This window comes from Rattus rattus, chromosome 4 (genome assembly GCF_011064425.1).
Source record: "Rattus rattus isolate New Zealand chromosome 4, Rrattus_CSIRO_v1, whole genome shotgun sequence".
In the NCBI taxonomy this organism is placed as follows: Eukaryota; Metazoa; Chordata; class Mammalia; order Rodentia; family Muridae; genus Rattus; species Rattus rattus.
In genome coordinates this window covers 136,582,457-136,601,673 of record NC_046157.1, presented here as the reverse complement: position 1 = coordinate 136,601,673, position 19,217 = coordinate 136,582,457, and the positions used below count along the sequence as shown (strand labels likewise).

At 43.3% G+C, this 19,217-nt stretch overlaps 1 protein-coding gene across 1 annotated transcript in view; it reads right to left on the bottom strand.

Moving 5' to 3' along the window:
• Window positions 1–19,217, bottom strand: part of Pard3b (par-3 family cell polarity regulator beta) — a 986,886-nt gene that overhangs the window by 50,004 nt on the left and 917,665 nt on the right. The window contains 1 exon segment of the mRNA XM_032901196.1: window positions 7,446–7,525. Within this exon segment, the coding sequence (XP_032757087.1) occupies window positions 7,446–7,525 (80 nt within the window).

Genomic DNA, 19,217 nt, shown 5'->3' with positions numbered 1-19,217 from the left:
AGGAGCAGAGGCAAACATCACCGGGCAGGCCTCCGGTGGTGAGGAGGTTCGTTCAGATAAAGTTGCCCCATGAGCAAGGTCAAGAGACCATGATCCACCTTGTCTGATTAAGGCTTTCAGGGAAGTAGTATTTTAGCCAATGGGCCTCAGATTCTGGTAGAGCATTCTACCTCCTGTCATGACAGCTAGAACAGTCCATATCTGTCCATACAGCATGGTATTTGACAAGCTGGCATGTGGCAGAGAGTAGTAGTTATGCAGCTTGGACACCCAGATGACCAACCTCACCTCGCACATCTGCCTGATGTTCTGATTGCTTAGGTTTTAATTGAATATTGAGCTAGATTATCTTCCGCTGAAGACCCTTAGTGTGGCTCTGATGGAAAATCCTTGCAGAACCTGAGTGTCAACACAATCTATATAGCAAGTGGTCTCTCTCTCTCTCTCTCTCTCTCTCTCTCTCTCTCTCTCTCTCTCTCTCTCTCTGTGTGTGTATGTGTGTGTGTAGGCGTAGGCATAGGTGTTGGTGTAGAGAGAGCTTGGCAATGAGAGTTCAATAGCAGCAAGCAGAAGCCAAGTGGAGAAGTCAAAGAAACCCATAAAGGAGAGCCTTTCCGCATGGAAGGAAATGAGAGGGAGGGACCTAAACGCTGCCTAGATGAAACACTGCTGGGATAGAACACAGGGAACAGAGGCCTTCACAGATAGCCAAGACTCTGGGGTCAGGGTCTTTCTGAGGATAGACAAAGGCAAACATAGGCAAGAAAGTCACCAACAACCAAACGAACCGACTGGAGTAGACAGTGGAATATGCTTTTAGGGAGGGTTCTTCTGATTGGAATATAATCATATCCAATCTGAAAACACCGGTAATATACTTAGAAGAGAACTTATTTTGGGTTCCCAGGAAGAAAGGAGAAGCTGTTTTCCCTTCTAAAGTTGCCTGTTCGATCCAAAATCAGCTCCAGTCTGTTGCTCCTCATCACACAGCCAAGCTGAAAATTGTGTGAGATGTTCAGAGATGTAGCTTTCTCCCAAATGATGTGCGTTGTAAGGGCTAGTGCAACATCAGGACCAGAAGCCAGATGTGGCTGGCGCGGTCTTTCATTGGTCGGGGGAAGGGGGAAAGGGTTCTTTTTCTCTATCTCTACACAGTGTTCTGCCAAAAGGTTTTGTATAATCTTTTTCCTTTTGAGAAGTTATTATTCTTAATCTTGAAGAACCAAAGTACCAATTTGCCGACATTGCTTTTTCCAGTCTCAGGAGTGTTCTAACAAAACAGGATTCTCTTTTTGGTAGGCAAAGTATACTGCCTAATGTTCATCTAGCAATTACACATTAAACTGTTCATATTTCAAATGAAGGGCCCACGGGAAGGGGGAAGGAATTGATTTTGTGACAGCAGTACAGAGATGGTTGAAAGGCATTACTTAACCTGAATATTAGTAATGTTCTGTGTCATATACGAAGATGAATAAGACACAGTCCTGTCCTCAAAGGCACTTATAGTTTAGCGAGGAAGTGAAACAGATGATAAAATAAGGGAGTACTGTAACTCCAGTGTGTGGATCTGACTCATGGCCAGGAAAGTTGAGCTACCGTGGTGAACTCCACCATCTGGTAGGTATGTGGCATGGGTTCAAGTCCCAGCTCGGTCACTTCCCTTTTTAACTCAGGCAATTTCCTTTCTTTAACCCAGAGCCCTTGCCCTTGAATAGGAGAGCAGGGCTGCTATTGAGTCAAGGGGGTCTTGCTAGGATTAAGTCAGTCAATACATGCAAAGTGCAAGGAAAGGTGCCTGGCATGTGGTAAATGCAAAGAAGGGTTAACTGTTCAGAAGTCTGGACTTGTATTGATTCCAGGGAAAAGAGGCGAAATGGAGAAATCTTTACTATATTGGAAAACAGTCTTAAGACAGACTGTCAAGAAAGCTCTGGAGAATTTCTTTCTCCTAAATTACTTGAATGAAAACAAATGTATGCTCATCTCTATCCCAGTGTAGTGAAAGCCTGCTGTATGTGTGGTCCTGCGTGCAGTGATTGGTGTGACTAGCAGTATGAGGCTAAGTTCCTTCCTCCTAGGAATTCTAGACCAATGGGAGCAGAACACATCAACAGACAACGTAATTCCAAGTGTTTAGAGCAGTACAGAGGTGAGGAACAAACGTCATGGAAGATAAAGGGAAGGAAGCGGGGCGGGAGGGTGTTTATATTTTGGCATGGGGACTCTGAGTTGTCCCTGAACTGAAAAGACAGGTGTGAGAAGCAGACAGTTGTGACTGGGGTCTCAGCAAGAGAGGTAGGAGGTTACCCATTCCATTGGATTCTTCATTACGATGATGAGAATAGACTCCTTCAAGGTATAGGAGAGATTTTCTAACCAGAGAACCAGCTGTCAGTGGAGTCAGGAGGAAGCACTAGGTCATGGTCAGAAGGCTGTAGAAATACAGCCACCATTTGTAGGTGGAGGACCAAAGTTGGGTATGTGGAGATAACCCTGTCCTCCCTGGCTATATGCCCTAAAGCATGCTTGTCACCCTTGTCCTGAGCCAGCAGTGCCCAGATCTAAGCAACGTATTTGGGGCTCCTCTCAGGAGGGAAAGGGGTGAAGCTTTCATATTGTCTGCTACAGCAGCTAGAGTAGCATGTTTAACCTTCTACTCTGGGCAGGGTCCTAGACCTGTACTTACATCTTGCTGGAAAGAGGCCCTGTCCTCTTGCTTAGATCCAAGTCAAAACTGTGGATCTGTTATATGGATTCCCTTGCTAAAGGAGCCACTGTCCGCTGCACTGTCCCTCAGCACAGCTTACGGCTCAAATCACAGTAGTTTGCTATACTATCTTGTTCTCTATTTTCTGCACTTCTGGACTTTTCCCAGGGCCAGCCTACACTTTTTGCACCAGTACCCTCAGCAAATTTACACGCAGCTGTTAACCTTGCATTTTCCACGGAATGGACGCAGTGCAGGTGAGCCGCCTCTGGAGAAGAAAGCCCAAAGGGGGTTCTGCTTAAAGAGATGTGGCCCAGAAAAGAGAAGTCCATGTTCTCAGGTCCCAGAGACCCCAGTGAGAATGAGCTTGCTTCATTATAGGAAGGAAAATCTCATCCCCATGGATCAAATAAAAATGAGTAGAAAAAAACAAAACAAAACAAAAAAACCTCAAATATGTCAGGTTGTTCACTGATTACATTACTGTCACACATTTGATCCTTACGCTGCCACCACTAGATGGGGAATCTGATGTCACCTCCAATTTGTGGATGAGGAAGCAGAGCCTGGAACAATTGGATCACTGGCCAAGGCCACACAGGTGGTAAGTGACTAAGCTGGGCCCATACACATGGCCTGGCTCCAAGCTTAGACCCTCCTCCGTTCCCTTTGGGAAGTGTGTTGGGGAAGACAGCAGGCTGAGCTGCAGGGAGCAGAAGTTCAGGCCTAATGTCAGATGCCTCAGGGTCCTAACGGAAAGGAAATGAGGTCATCTCTAGAGACCTCGATTGGGAATGTTTAGTCATCTTGGTGGAACAGGGTCTGAACATCCACTGTGGGAGAGTCCTGGGAGCTGATCACATGATTAAGAGGAATGCCGGCCAGCAGCAGGGGCCCAGCTGGTGCTGCCTAATGTGAATTTTGGAATGGAAATGATAAAAGGGGTTTTATGAGTTTCTCCAGCCACCTTCCATGCGCAGGGGACTACAGATGAGATGTGGGGTGTCTTGCTGTTTTGCTCATTCCTCAGGACCTCATACTTGATTACAGACCTGGATGAGCACCATCAGGTGCTGGTGCACCGAGCCATCTGTAGGGAGTAGGATAATGGGATCCCAGGGGGGCCAGGACTGGGTCAGGTGAATGAATGATGCAGACTCGAGAGATGGCTGAACAGAGAGCCCACAGCTGAAGGGCCTGTGAAATGGGAATGGAGCCTGGGTGAATTGAAAGGGGATGGTAGGCTGGAATGGAAACGAGGCCCTTAGTGAAAGTGTGCACCTTAGCGTTCTCTTGTTAGGACAGCCCAGAAAACAGTCACTCACCTGCAGAGAGTAGGTAATAATTTGTGTCAGGCCAGACTAAAGGGATACTGATTTCATTGTTTACTACCAAAGAAAATTGGGGCTGCACAGACTGGTAAGACTGGCCCTCGTCAACGGCTGGGGTTTGCTAATGAGGTTGTATTACAACCTACCAGGCTTTCCAGAGACACCAGCCTCAGGAGAAAAGAAATAAAGTCATTTTCCTTTGGAGGCAGAAGATTTAACATTGCTTAACAATAACACTTAACATTGCTTAGCCCTTAGCCTCAGGCAAGCTCCTAACTACCCAGTGCTAGGAATTGTCTTTGCCTGCACTAGCTGGGGCTCTGTTTTATTTTTGTGTAGTGTCATTTAGCTTGACAGCCGCCTGCTTGGGCTTGCCTTAAAGATGATGGAGTTCCCCAAAAGCTTAGGAATGAGCCCCTAGATGACGATACATTTTCTATCCAGGCTTCCAAATTTGACATATAAGTCAAGGTTACTGATTTTGCCTTAGAAGCTCTTTTGACATCTCAATGAACAACCTAGGAGCCAAGTCAGCCAGTGGCAGGCCAAATGCTCTGGAAGGATCGCCAATGACTTTCCTAGCTAGACTGAGTCCTAGGTTTAATTAAAATTTTAATTCCATAAATATTTAAACTCTCCCAGCTTTTGTGATAAAGAAGGGCCTGTGATAAAGAACGCCACAGAGCATTTTTCCCTTGTCCCCGGCTGGTGTGAGAGAGCATCGAGCTGGTGTGATTCCGTTAGGAGGACCGGATAATGCCTAGGTGGGAATGCTGAAAACCAGGTCAGTTTCACAGGCTCTCCTCAGGACTGGATTTGCACACCTCACAGACCAGCCACACATGTGCCTCAGCACCTCTGGTTCTCACTAGGCAAACGCAGACTCCAGGGAGGGTACACACACAGCCTGAGCGGGAACTGTGTGTTTTCTTTTTGGGCTTCTAAGGTAGAAACTGGTATGTGCATTCTGCACTAAGATTCTGGTCTCAGCTCCGTCATGGCGGCTTCTGTCTAAAAGACAGTCATAGAGGTCTGACCACACAAACAGCAAACCATTCCTACCATTGTGTTTGGGAAGGGACTTGGTGCCAGCATTATTTTCTAAGATGCTTCTCTGTCAGCTGCACTGATGATGTCTCAGAGCTGCCAGGGTTTTGCCAATTCAAACATCGTGCTGATAGCGCTTGGGCCACAGACACATGCGCACATCGTCTTTGTCCTGAAACTCCTTCAGCAGGGTTTATTCCTAAACAGACCTGTTTGCAGTCAGGATTGGGCTTTTCAGGGCCAAGTGGGGAAATCAAACAGGAATAGAGACCTAGAGGCCTGTGCTACAGCTCTGAGCATTTCAACGTCAGCAGAAAAGGCCTACGGCTTGCCCCTTTTACCAAACAGGATCCCAAGGACAGACAGGGACTCTGTCTACCATTCCATATCCTCAGGGCCCTGTCTATACAGTAGGTGAACAGCTAGAACAGGGGAATTAATAAATGAGTGAGATTTATAGAACTTTAAATGTTATTTCTGTGTTTTTGATTTATATATATAAAAAAAGTTTCTAAACTCAGGATGCAAGCTGGCCAGGAAGACATTAAAATGATTTTTTTCCCTCCCTTCCCCATTTCCCTTAAGAATCTACTCCTTTCTTTGCCTTAACCGCAATTTCCATATACTTCAACAGTGAAAGCCGGAAACCTTGTATTTCAAATGAAGTTTGGAAATGACTCCATTTTTCAAAATGAAAACAAAATGCTAAGCCAAGGGAAAAAATAGGGGCAGGAAACTAATCATGGATGGGGAGGGGGTGGAAGAAGGGGAAAACTCCCTTATGTGATAACATAAAAAGGAAACGGAGATACATAAAATACAGCTGCACCAGAGCTTTTCAAGTCTGTATTTCCTGTTCATACCTGGGAAAATGTTAAAAATTGTGCCCTGCTAAATCTAAGGTTTTATTGTTTTTTAAAAATCAGCATTTGTTTTTTTTCATGTGTATATGTGGTGTGTGTGTGTGTGTGTGTGTGTGTGTGTGTGTGTGTGTGTGTGTGTGTGTTGTACCTGCATGGGTACATCTGACATTGGTGCATGTTTGTGTAGAAGCCTAAAGCTGACATCAGGAGCCTTTCCTTCTTGAACTATCTTCCTCTTTGAGGCAGGGTATCTCAGTTGAACCCAGAGCTTGCAGTTCCAGTTTTCTTCAGGGATCCTTTTCCTTAGGAGTGCACTGAACCCAGAGCTTGTAGGCCTAGCTTGTCTGCTTAGCCTGCTTTGTTCCAGGGATCCTCCGACTTAGGAGAGCAGGGATTTCAGGTGGGACACGGCATCCACCTGCCATCTACCTGGGTACTGGAGGATCTGAACTCCTCCTCCTCATGCTCGATGCTTGTGGGGCAAGCCGTGTGTCTGTCCAGCCCTAACATACTTTTCCTAAGAGCAGATGCTCACCTAGGCTGCGGTTGATACAAAGTTCAGGATATTATGGCTGTCCCTTCACCCACAGTAGAGCCCACAGACCACTCAACAGCGACCGTGTCTCCGAGTCAGCGGCCCAGCAGCCCATCTGATGACCGCGTAGCCTCCTTTTGCCCTTTCTGGGGTGATACTCAGTTACTTCAGGCTGGTGGCTGGCATTGGCCTTTCTTTGTTCCTTTTTGAACACGATAGTTCTCACACTCTCAATTTATCAGACTCCCAGGGAAGCTGGCTGTAAGTAATCTTGGAAAGGTCTCCTCTTTGTCGTGCGCTCCTGATTGCAGACTAACAAGACTGGACTCCACACCTCTCAGATAACAGCCCCAACCTTTGCGAATTGTATCTCATTTTCAGGGGTGTCTCCTTACAGCCTAAGGGGATCAAGTTAGGTCAGTTTGGCCAAGCCAACTTTTCCCACGGAGTTCTTTCTATTTCCCCACCCACCCACTTGTCTGTGCCTCTTAAAAATATTAGCTTATTGCCTCAAGGACACAGATTCTAAAAACACCTTCCAGGCTCAAGTTTCTCTCCTCTTTTTAACACTCACCTGAAGCTCCAAGGTTAAGGCCGGGCTGCCCTTTCTCTCAGAAACTTCTAGGACACAGGATTTACTATTTTATTGTCTCTAAGCTTGGTGCAGGATGTTCAATACCATTTTTATAGCAATGGCTTAGGATTTCCATTCAGTATCCAATATTCTCGCTGACATGTTCAATTGCAATGATATACTATTTTCTCCCCTTAAAAAACAACCCACAAGTGTTTCAATTATTAGTGCACATGGGAAGATGGCAGCTGGACCACAGCAGACGGCAGTAAGGCAAAACTCAGCCATATTCGCTATCGCAAAGCCAGATTCCTAGTTCACACAGACATCTCTAAAGGCTTCATTCGTGGGTGATCTGGGGATGGGACACCCCTCTATATCCTACCTGGGTAAGGATGCATACTGCCGCTCCATCCCCTCAAAGCGGAGGTTGTGTGTGCTCCCGTCTGGACCCTTTCCAGGCACCTGTGGAGAGGAAAGTAATTAGAGTTGAAGATCCATTATATACCCTGGTTACTGACAATGCATCTCAAAATTATAATCAGTGCACAAATGTTGCAGCCGCCTGCCAAAAATTCAACCTGGGGAGAGCGAGCAGGCACTCAGCATTGCTACAGGCACTGATGATCGAGCTACAAACATGGCATTTGACAACAGTCCCTTCTTTCAAGAAGGGTCAACTCCTTCCTCTTTCTGTTGCCAGGAATATTCTACATGGCATGTCCTCTACTTTGCAAAATTGATGTTAGTTTTTTTGGACAGATTTAAAATTATAGACAAACTGAGCCAATGGTAGAGTGAGTTCCCAAATACCCTATGCCTAGGTTGCTAGCTACAGTCCTCTTATTTTAGAACGGTACATTTATTACAGTTAGACTCAATACTGGTACATTGCTCTTAACTAAAGCTCACAGCTTATTCATATTTTTGCGGAAGATTCATTCTGTCCCCAGGACCTTATTGCAGATGCCACATCACATTCAATCATTGCATTGTCAGGGCTCCTCTAGGCTCTGTTTAAGATGATTATTGTATGTATGTGTTGGTATGTGTCTGCACCAGGCCTGCTGCATGAGCAGACGTTGGGGGACAAATTATAGGAGTCCACTCTCTTCTTCTTTCCTGGACCCCAGCAACTGATCACAGGTTGTCAGGGTTGGTAGCCATCTTGATGCTCCTTCCTTGGCTGTGCTTTTAAAAGGCAGTGAGCGATTCTGTACTAACAGGGATTGATTTTAACTATAGATCTACTACACAGCATCTATAGAGCCATTCCTTCTGTCCCGAACTTCATTTGGTTCTGTCCCTTATGGACAACCACTTGGAAACTATGAATGTTGTCTAGATAACATTGGTCTTTGTAGGCATGGTCCCTTCCTATGTTTTCCTTTTCACCTCTCTGGGACCATTTCTCCTCAGCCTCTGAGGTCCTGAAGTGATTCTATCCAGTAGGTGCTGAACACCAAGGCCTTCCACCTGATCCTCCTATATCTATCACATGAGACAGCAGGGTAGATACACAATAGGTACGGGGAAAGCACTTGCCCCCTGGCTGGTGTTTTACTCATGTGAGCACATATGCTATTGTGGGCCACTCATATGCTTGCTTTTATGCTAGGGCGGCCATCATACCATGGGGCCTGGAAAAGGTAAACAGAAAACTTCTACTATGATAATTGTGTAGAGAGGAAGGGAGTTTGCCAGAAAACAGGAAACAACTGTCAAAGTCAGTAGGAGAAACCTTTCTAAGTGTAGTCAGCAACTGAAACCATTTCCTCCTCACTAGGAGGAAATCAGGAGTCTAGGTGTTCTATGCATCTCCGCAGTCCCATCTTGTTTAGGGTGTGTAGGGCATGTACTGCTGGCGGGGTATTGTGGCAAGCAGTGCAGGCAGAATAAAATGATTTCTGCTCTCTAGCTATCGTGTAGCAGCAGTCCTGAGAACCTTTGTTTCAGTCATACATGGAACAGAAGTTGGAAAGATACTTTTAATATTTTCATGTGTACAATCATAACCACCCTCCATTTCCTTCCTCCAATTCCCTTGGTATCCCAGGCAACATGACCCCTCAACCTCATTATTTCTCCTTCTTTTTCTTATCTTTCTTTTCTTTTATCCCCCTCCCCCTTTTTCTCCCTCTTTCCCTCTTTCCTTCCTTTCCTCTCTCCTCTCTTTTCCTCCTTCCCTCCCTCCCTCCTTTTCTCTTCTTTCTTCCTCATTTCTTAAAACACCACATTGAAGTTCTGAGAATAAGGGACTGCATGCTCAGCACTACTGAGTTTTCTGACATCAGGATGAGGATGGCGAAAGACCGGTAAGCATGTGTAAATGGCAAAGAAAAATAAGTGAAAAAAATGGAAACATCAGCCCTAGTTGTTGCTGTCTATGGGTTTGTGCTTGAGATAGGGTTCACTATGTAGCCCAGGCTGCCCTTGAACTCATGGATATCCTGGATGCTTAGATTACAGGTCTATACCACCACACCCAAAACTCATTTATTGTTTAGTGATTTCTTAGGCAGAATTCATGTTAATACCAGTGTTGGGTTGAAGGATACTAGTGCTGGATATTAGGGAAACATGCTTTTGAACCTTCATTGTTCAAGGCATTTACAAATCATCCTTGTTTAGCCTTACAGCTACAATTTAATACTTTTAGCATAGCCATCCAGAAGTTGAGCTGGTATAGTGGTTTGAATATGCTTAGCCCAGGGAGTGGCACTATTAGGAGGTGTGGCCTTGTTGGAGTGGGTGTGGCCTTGTTGGAGGACTTGAATCTCTGTTGGAATGGGCTTTGAGACTCTCTTGCTAGCTGCTTAGAAGACAGTCTTTCCCTGGCTGCCTTCCAGTCAAGATGTAGAACTCCTGCTCTTCCAGTACCACGCCTGCCTTCGTGTTACTATGCTTCCTGATATGATGATAATGGACTAAACCTCGGAAACTGTAAAGGTTTTCCCTTATAAGAATTGCCTTGGTGGTGATGTCTCTTCACAGCAATAAAACCCTGAGGCAGTTGGCCTCATGAGGACAGCAGTCTACATGTGGTGACTAAGGGAGTACTACCCCTTGCCTGTGCTGCTCTGGGGAGCTGTCTCACAAGCATGTTAGACTCAAGGAGATGTGACACAACCCTTATCCTCAAGGATCTTTCTGTTTTGTTGGGAAAACAAGCATTAGGAATGTAGTGAGATCGTCTGGTGGAGTAGCATCAGGAAGCTACCATTTGTAGCACAGATGGAAACTGAAGGTGTTAAGAAAAGCCCCATGAAAGGGGCAGACGTTGGGCCTGATTTCAAGACAGGCAGGATGTTTGCACATCAAAGATGATTCTGTTCCTCACCAACTGGGCATCTCTCTGTGTGCCTCTCTATGGACACTACAGCTCCGTGCAGGGCAGCCATGCAGTTAGCAATCACCCAGCACCTCCTGTATCCTAACACACATGAGGCATTTTATTCCAAGTGATGAAGAAATGCAGCCCTCGCTCTTGAGGAGGCAGACCTGCAAACAATTATGCCTCGATGACATCATGCTAGAATGGAAGTCTGGGGAAGGAGGCAGCACCTGGGAGAGTTGAAGACAGCTTCAGATGGGTGTTGATGCTTCATCTGCAATTGAATATGAATGAGGAGATTTTTGGGGGGACAAGAAAGAAGGAGGAGCAATAGGACGCATCCCAAATAGAAATAGAAAGAATAAGCAGCAGCAGCAGCAGCAGCAGCAGCAGCAGCAGCAGCAGCAGCAGCAGCAGCAGCAGCAGCAGCAGCAGCAGCACAGATTTTAGAGATGTCAAAATTTGAGTAAGGCAGAAACAGAGCCTTAAAAGATAGTGTGCTTTTACTAGCAACAGCCCCCTCGGTCTGCTACTACAGCACTTGGTACTGCACTGCAGTGGTTTGTGGAATGTGTATGATACCCTGCTGCCACCCTTTCTTTAAATCGGATTTCTCTTAAAGCTCTGGACCTTGCCAAGGAGTCTATAGGCGGGCTGGCAAGTGATCTTCAGAGATTCTTCTGTCTCTGCTGTCCTTGGGGCAAGTGTGTGCCATACTTGACCTCTTTCACGTGGGTTCTGGGAGTTGTATTTGGATTCTTGGAGGTGCTTACTGAGTAATCTCCCTGGCTCCTGGAATGCTGTGTTGTGTATGTGTATGTGTGTATGTGTGTGTGTGTGTGTGTGTGTGTGTGTGTGGTGTGCACATGTATGTGTGTGAACACATGTGTGTATGTGTACTGATGCATGTGCAGAATGTGCATGTCGAGCACAGAGATTGACAGGGTGTCCTCTTCCACTGCTCCCCATCTTATAATTGAGGCATGTTTCTGGTTTGAACACTGAGAGAACTAATCCAGTTAGTATAGCTAAGCAGCTTGCTTTAGGGATCCCTTGTGTCTGCCTACAGGGCTCTGAGATTAGATGTGCCATCCCTGTTTGACATTTTCCTAGATGCTAAGGATCCAAACCCCAGTCCTGCAACTGTGTAGCAATTACCAACTGAACCATCCTCCCAGTCCCTCTTCCCTGCAATGCTGTTAAGTAAGTCTTTATAGAACAAATTTAGGTTGCATCAAATAGGATGATGGGACAGAGATTTCTCCTACTCCCCTGCTCATAATATCATAAACTCCTCCAATTTTCAACACCTCCCAACCACAGCAGCATGACTATGACCACCCTAACGCTGTGGTTTTTGTCAGGATTCTCTGTTGTACGCTGTGTGGGTTTGGATAAGCACATGCCACGTATCAACCATCACAGTCAAACTGAAATGAGATTCTGCTGCTTTCCTGTTAGAATGCCCTCAAATCCTATGTGCTCTGCCTGTTCATCTGTCTTTCCTGACAACAAGCATATGACATCATATGTCACTGGGAATATGCAAATGAAAAGTTCACTGTTCCCACGGGAGCCAGTGATCTTTTTTGCCTTCATGGTTCTAACTTCCAGAATGTCATATAGTTGGAACCACACACGATGTAGCCTTTTCAGATTGGCTTATTTCACTTGGTAATATGCACTTAAGTTTTTTTTTAAAGCCCCCACCCCCTTGTTGTTGTTGCAGCTTGATAGCTCATTTTGTTTTAGCGCTGAATAATCTCCCTCTTTCTGGGTGTATCACTGTTTATCCCTTCATCTACAGAAAGGCTTCTTGGTTGCTTCCAAGTTTCGCCAATTATGAACAAAGCTGCTGTAAACATTTGTGTGCTGGTTTTTGTATGGACGGAAGTTTTAACACCCTTTGGTAAATACTGAGGAGGGCAATTGCTGGATCATATGGTTAAAACTATGTTTAGTTTTACGAGAAGCTGCCAAACTGCCTTCTAACATGGCTGCGCCATCATGTGCTGCAACTGTGAACGAGAGCTACTATTCTCTTCTTTTGCAGTAGCATTTTTGGTGTTGAGTTCCAGGCTTTGACCATTCTAACAGGAAAGCAGCAATATCTCATTTTAATTTGCACGTCCCCAATGACTTACGATGTCATATACTTGTTTGCCACCTGCGTGTCTTTGGTGAGATGTCTGTTAAGATCTTTGGACCATTTTAAATCCATCCTGTATTGTTGAGTTTTACTAATTTGCTTGTAGATTTCCCATAACAGTCATTTATCAGATGTGTCTTTTGCAAGTAGTTTCTACAGTCTGTTGCTTGTCTGTCCATTGCTTCAACAGTGCCTTTCTCAGATGAGAAGCTCTTTTTAATTTTAACAGAGTCCAGCTTACTGATTATGTCTTTCACTGGGTTATGCTTCTGGTGTTATTACTAAAATGTCACCACAAAATCTTAGGTCATCTAGATATTCTCCTATGTTATTTCCAAGGAGCTCTATAGTTCCGGGGAATCCCTCAAGTTACAGTTGGGAGGTTCCCAATGGCCACTTGAACCAAAGATGATAAGGGTCTGAACTAGGGGATTTTCCAAAGGATGAAACAAGTCATATAACTACCTTAAGAAGGTGGATACATAGGACTGACTGTAGATTACAGAGAAGGCTCTGTCTGGACTAATGCCCAAGTCTGTAAATTTAGCAAAATGTTGGTTTGGTAAGTTTTATCAAGTACGATAAAAGGACAGGAAAAGTTCAAGATTTTGGAACAAGGGAACATTTAGACATGCCAAGGCATTTGAGACATTTGAGGGAAAGGTCTAATAGACAGTTGAGCATAAAGGCTTGCAAGTTAGAAGAGATGTCTGGACTAAAGATGTAGAAATGAGAAATATCTAGTGTCTTAGGTGCCTGAAGTCTTAGAAAAGAATGCCCGTAACACAAGAACACTAGGAGGAGGAATATTCAATAAGAGAAAGGAGACTGTCCATAATATTCTTGGAAGCTTTCTTTATGGGGCAGGCAAATGAAGCTGAACCAGAAGTAGCTGTTCTAGAAGGGAACTAGTAGAGAGTGATGTCACAGAAACCAGAGATAAAGGGCTGTGGAGATAGCTCAGTTGTTAAAATACTTGTACTGCAACTATGAGGACCAGAATATGATGTCCAACATTCATATAAGTAGCCCAGCAAGCAGTGTGTGCCTGTATTCCAGGCATGAAGGAAACAGATAGGAGGATCCCCAGGTCTTGGTGAAGAGCTGGTCTAGTCCATTGGTGAGTAGCAGGTTCAGTAAGAGACCCTGCCTTAAAAGTAAGATGGAGAGCTACTGACGAAGACACCTGATTGCTGGTCTTTGGTCTCTACACTTGTACACACAGAGACAAGTGCATGTGTACTCATACACATGCACATATACACCCATACCAATGTCCACACATCAACGCTGACACACGTTCTTGCCATACTGATCAAGACATAAGAATTCTATGAAGAAAGGAGAAGCCGGCAGTTTCAAGAGCATTCAGGAAACATTCTGGAGGCAGAGGTAAAAGGATTACCCAAGTTTGAGGCCAGCCTGGACTATGTAATGAACTTCACATTAGTATGGATACAGTTTGAGACCCTGCCTCAAAACAAATCAAAGTCCAAAATAACTTCCAAACACCAAAGTTGTTAGTAGCTCCATTGAGACAGTGATACTCATGATACACATGAGGTAGTCAGTCCTCTCTTTAACTAAGAGCCGAGAATAATAAAAACCAACACACACACACACACACACACACACACACACACACACACACACACACACCTTTCTTAGAATTTTCTTGACGGCAGATATTTAACATAGGGCATGGCATCCGAGGAATGCAATAAAACCATCAGCCCCACCTCACGTTTTCTCTGGTAAGAACGCCTTCAAGTATGCTTGACTTTCCTTGGGCACCTTTAGCAGACAGAGCATAGCTGACTATGGGATAGGCTGTACTTGCTCATAGTTGCCTTTGTTGTTGGAAACAGCAGAAGTGGATGTGGTGCTAGCAGCTTCCTAACCATGGTGGCTTCTGACACAGATGACTCTCTAGGCCCTAAAGCCTCCGGTGGAAGCAGCTCCCTTTGGGTGCTCTGTACTGAAGTGGAAGTCTCTCCTGAAAATACACACAAGGACTTGTGCTCAAACATTCCTTATGGTACTGTGAGCTGGTTACTATGATGCAAAAGATTCCTGCTTAACTAGAGAGGACATTGTTCTTGTGCATGGACAGTAGAGGGTCTAAGAAAATATATTTTGGAGTAGTGATGAGATTGGCTTTATTGATAGCCTTGGGTGGATTTACAGGGAACAGAATCCAGACTCTGTTGAAAATTCCTGTATTTTCCCAATAAACTCCCAACATCCTGCTGCACTGTCATATCCTATCATCCTCATAAAACAGGATCAATTCGCTCAAGTACAAAGGTATTTGTTACCGTTTCCTAAGTAGAGTAATATACTGAATACTGAGAAAAGCACACTCTGAGACAAATGGTTGGTTAATGCAGATGATGGGAATAAATTTGAATTTCATTATTTAAAAAATAGACAATTTTTTTCTTCTTAACTTATTATTATAGAAAACCATCCAAAGATGACCTCCACTTACATTTCTAAATATATACATAAACCTAATGCTACATAGAATTTTTCCTGACTTTATTATTGGCCTTTTTCTGTGCTACCGAATATAGCTCAGAAACGTGAGTTTTAATGGCTATATAATATTGAATTATATAGATAAATCATAATTTGTCTAATCTTCTCCTGTAATTTGATCAGTTTTTAATATCCAGTTAGAAACAGTAGTGCCATAGATAAGTGTGCTGGGCACAAATACTTTTGGAAATAGCTATACTGGAGGGTAGGAAATAACACAGAGAGGCCTGCCAAGGAGACGCCAAGTTTAAGACGTTCTTAAGTCCTCAGGAAGTGAGGCCACTTGAGGAAGGAGTGAGGGGACAGAAAACAGGCACAGGCATTTATAAACTCATTTCTCAGTTTGCTCTTTGCTTAACAAGACTCAGAAATATTCCTGCTCAAAGAACTCCTTATAAGGAAATTTCCCTCATCGCACACATGAAAATAAGGTCAGTGGCTTTGATCCAATTAATTTTTTAAGCACTTTATCTTACTTGAGATCATGCAGTGGGTGTGTGTGTGTGTGTGTGTGTGTGTGTGTGTGTGTGTGTGTGTGTGTGTGTTAATATAATGGCCTAAATATAAGTATGATAAAAACAATCTTGATTTAAGCCATAACAGAAACCTAGCCTTTCACACAACCGTGTACTGTTAGAGCTCATGCCTGGATAAGGGCGCATTTATCTTTCTTTGACTGACCCAGTCCAGGAAGTGAAACTTTTGGGAGCTTTCTTAAACACGAAGTGCACATCTGTTGGTGCATGGGCAGGTGGTAGTTCTCTCTAGCAGGATTAGGAGAGCCCAGAACAGGCCTATGACAGGGCCTGAGAGGAAGGCTGACTCAAGAGGCTTTTAGTCCATGGGAGTTCTCCAAGTTTCATGCACTCAATGCCTGCTGCAGGCTGGGGCTTTAAGAGCCTTGTTTTAAAAAAAAAAAAAAAAAAAGACGCTATTCGTCTCTTCTTTGCAAAAGTGAGCCACTTGCTGCTTACATTCTGGGTTCCTTCAGTTCATATGTATTTCTGGCCCAGCACTGCTAGAATCAGCAATTTCACTGAGCAATATCCTAAAGAGGCCATTGAATCTGCCCATCTCTCCATTTGCAGATTAGTGTTCGAGAGGAAATAGAATGCCCTCACTAATATTTTCTTAAGTAATTTATTAAAAGCAGAGGAATAAACCACACAGGATTTTCTGCAAATGTCTGATGATGAGAAGTGGAAATGGTTTGAAATTTAAAATGCATCCTAGCCCCTGCAGGTTTGGACACACTTTTTTTTTTCAGGATTGTAATTGATGCTTCATAAGCCAATTTTCTTAAGAGAATTTAAAAGCCACCGTGATGGAAAGGCTGTGTAAAGCTGTAACGTAGCCTATTCACCTATATATAACATCCTCATTTACAATGATGTCTTACTTAGATCCATTACCAAAAAATGAGTTTCCCACCGGCAGACACATCCTACGATTAAGATGCGGAGTACGGAAACTCACATGTTATTTAAGGAAATACGCCTTTCATTTCAAGTTGGTTTGGTGACAAACAGAGCTGAGCAGTGTTGCACACTTCTTTTCGTTCTGTGACTCTTACGTATTTACAGGTCTGGCTAGAAGATGTTTATAGGAATCAGCATCAGGAAAACTTGGAAAAAGTTACAGACTTGGCTTAGAGCATTTTCTAGCTTAATGCCCCTGTGCTAAAATGCTACACGTTCAGAGGAGAACTAAGCGCTAGACTCTAAACAAAAATCAACTAACCAAAATGAGTTGTTTAGCTGTTTCTCCTTTGCAAGGGGAAGTATATTATGTCTGGTCTACACATCCACAAAGATGTTATCCAGAGAGGAACACACACTCGTTCATACCATTATTTTTGAAGTGTTTGTTTTCTCTAATTTGATTTCAGTAATTTTGTCAAATAACTGGGTACTCAGCTTATAGACTAGCACAGAACATCTGCTAGTTTAGAAAATACAGCAAATAATCTTTTAAAAATAATGCTGGAGTAAGCTTTAAGCCATCCTGTGCCCACATTTTCTTTCTTCCCTTGCAAATACCACAAGTTAAAACAGAAATTCTTGAAGTCGCTGCTAGCCTGGATACATTTACATTTGTAAGTTCTGTTGCAGGAGTTTCCATATACACCTTGCCCATGCACACCTCATTAACACAGGAATTGTGCATAGGTAGTTATGATTTTATAGCTGAGTGACAAAGATAGCCACATAATCTGTAATCTGTTCTGTATTATGAAACCATAAACTATTTATTGTGATTTAAGCATGAAATCTTATGTTGGCACTATCCATGTACTTGCTGTATGTACCCTGGGTCATGCCACCTTAATAACCTGAACTATCTCTGTTATGATTGTCTTTGCAGAAAATAAATTCAGACATCTCCTGCCAGCTCTGTTTGTGTCTGGGCATAAGATACTGTTACCATAGAAACCATGATTGTAGATACAATTTTACAAATTTGGCTCCATCTCTCTGATGCATGTGTGCTTGCCTCTCTCTCTCTCTCTCTCTCTCTCTCTCTCTCTCTCTCTCTCTCTCTCTCTCTCTGTGTGTGTGTGTGTGTGTGTGTGTGTGTGTATACGTGACCATAAAAGTGCCTTGCCAATAAGCTTTAAGAGCAAATTCTGGCTCTGTGTCTTTAATTAAAGAGCCAGACACTATTTCTCATTTCCTTTCCCCCATCTGTCTGCCTACAAATGGAGATATTGAAACACTTGGCTGAAATGTCAATTCATACTAGAAAGGACAAAAGTCTGATCAACAGATCTGGGGAAAGGGAATGAAGAAAAGCATTTCTTAAGAAACCTGCTAGTCACCCATACAGTGCTCACCAAGGGCACAGTGTATAGGAATTTGGTGGTGTTTAAAGAGTCTAGGTACATACAAGTGAGTAGCATTTATTTATTTAACAAGATTTTATAATTATTTCTTGAACCTTTAATATAAGTTACTTATTTCTAGCAGTTTCATTTCCCAATATCCCATGGTGGTCTCTACTCATCCAAAAAGAAATAAAGTTAGACCCTCAAAATGTGTCCAAATATCATTAGATCAGGTATTCACATTATTTATCCTGAGTTTGTATTACTCCTTCAACTGATAAAGGGTTTCCATTCTTCAAATCTTCTAGTATAGTTCATATATGCTTTCACAGATAAAAATGAAACATAAATACATGTGAAATTTCAGCTCTTAATTCATAATGTTGACTCTTTCTGTCAGTGAACAAGTTCTGGTCACCGCCTGTACCATTACTAGAAAGAAAGGGCCCTTTAGGACAGTCCGTTAGTCTTTCTGCCTCTGCCTCACTCACACGTGAGAAACTGAGAGGAAGATCTACGTAAGTGGTTTGCCCTGGGCTGAGACAGAGAGGTGAGTCTGGCTCCAAAAGCAGCATTCACTCAGCTTGCAACACTACCTCCTATTTTGGGCAGGGAGTATCATACTTAAACATTTTGCTTTTCTCAAATGGAGGACTAAGACCAGAGAGCGGATCCCTTCGATGAACCTTTGGAAGGAGGAATGAGAAGGAGGCACGCACTGGTGGCTAGTTGCAAGCTCTTGATTTATCATGATTGCCCTAGCCATAATCACGAGCAACAGTGGCCCAGTAAGACTCACTTTACATAGCTGCAGGAAATCATAGATGCGCAAGTTTTTTGTTTCACATAAGCAATTTCTAATAAGGTGCTATGTTTTATAAAATAGCCTAGTTTATAGACAAATCTGTGGGTTATTCATAAGTGGGTATTGGTTTATTAATTAATACAAGACCTCATACTGGAAGCTTCATGCATGCTGGGACAATGTCTCCTTTTGTATCACTGAGTTTTCAGGGCCTGAGATATCATTTATATATATATATATATCTTTTTTTTACTTATTTTTTACTTATTGAGTCAATAAAATAGAAGTCATCAGTCAACACCTCAGAGGAAGCTAACAGATTAGATTAGTAGATTCCTTAAAAACTAGTTAGGTTTTTGAACCAAACTTGTTAAATAGTAGAAAAGATACTACCAACATGTGTTTCTTTTATCTTTATGTGTGTGATGTGCATGCATGTTTGTGTATATGCATACATGATTGTGTATATGTGTCATGGTATACATGTGAAAGTCAGAGGAAATC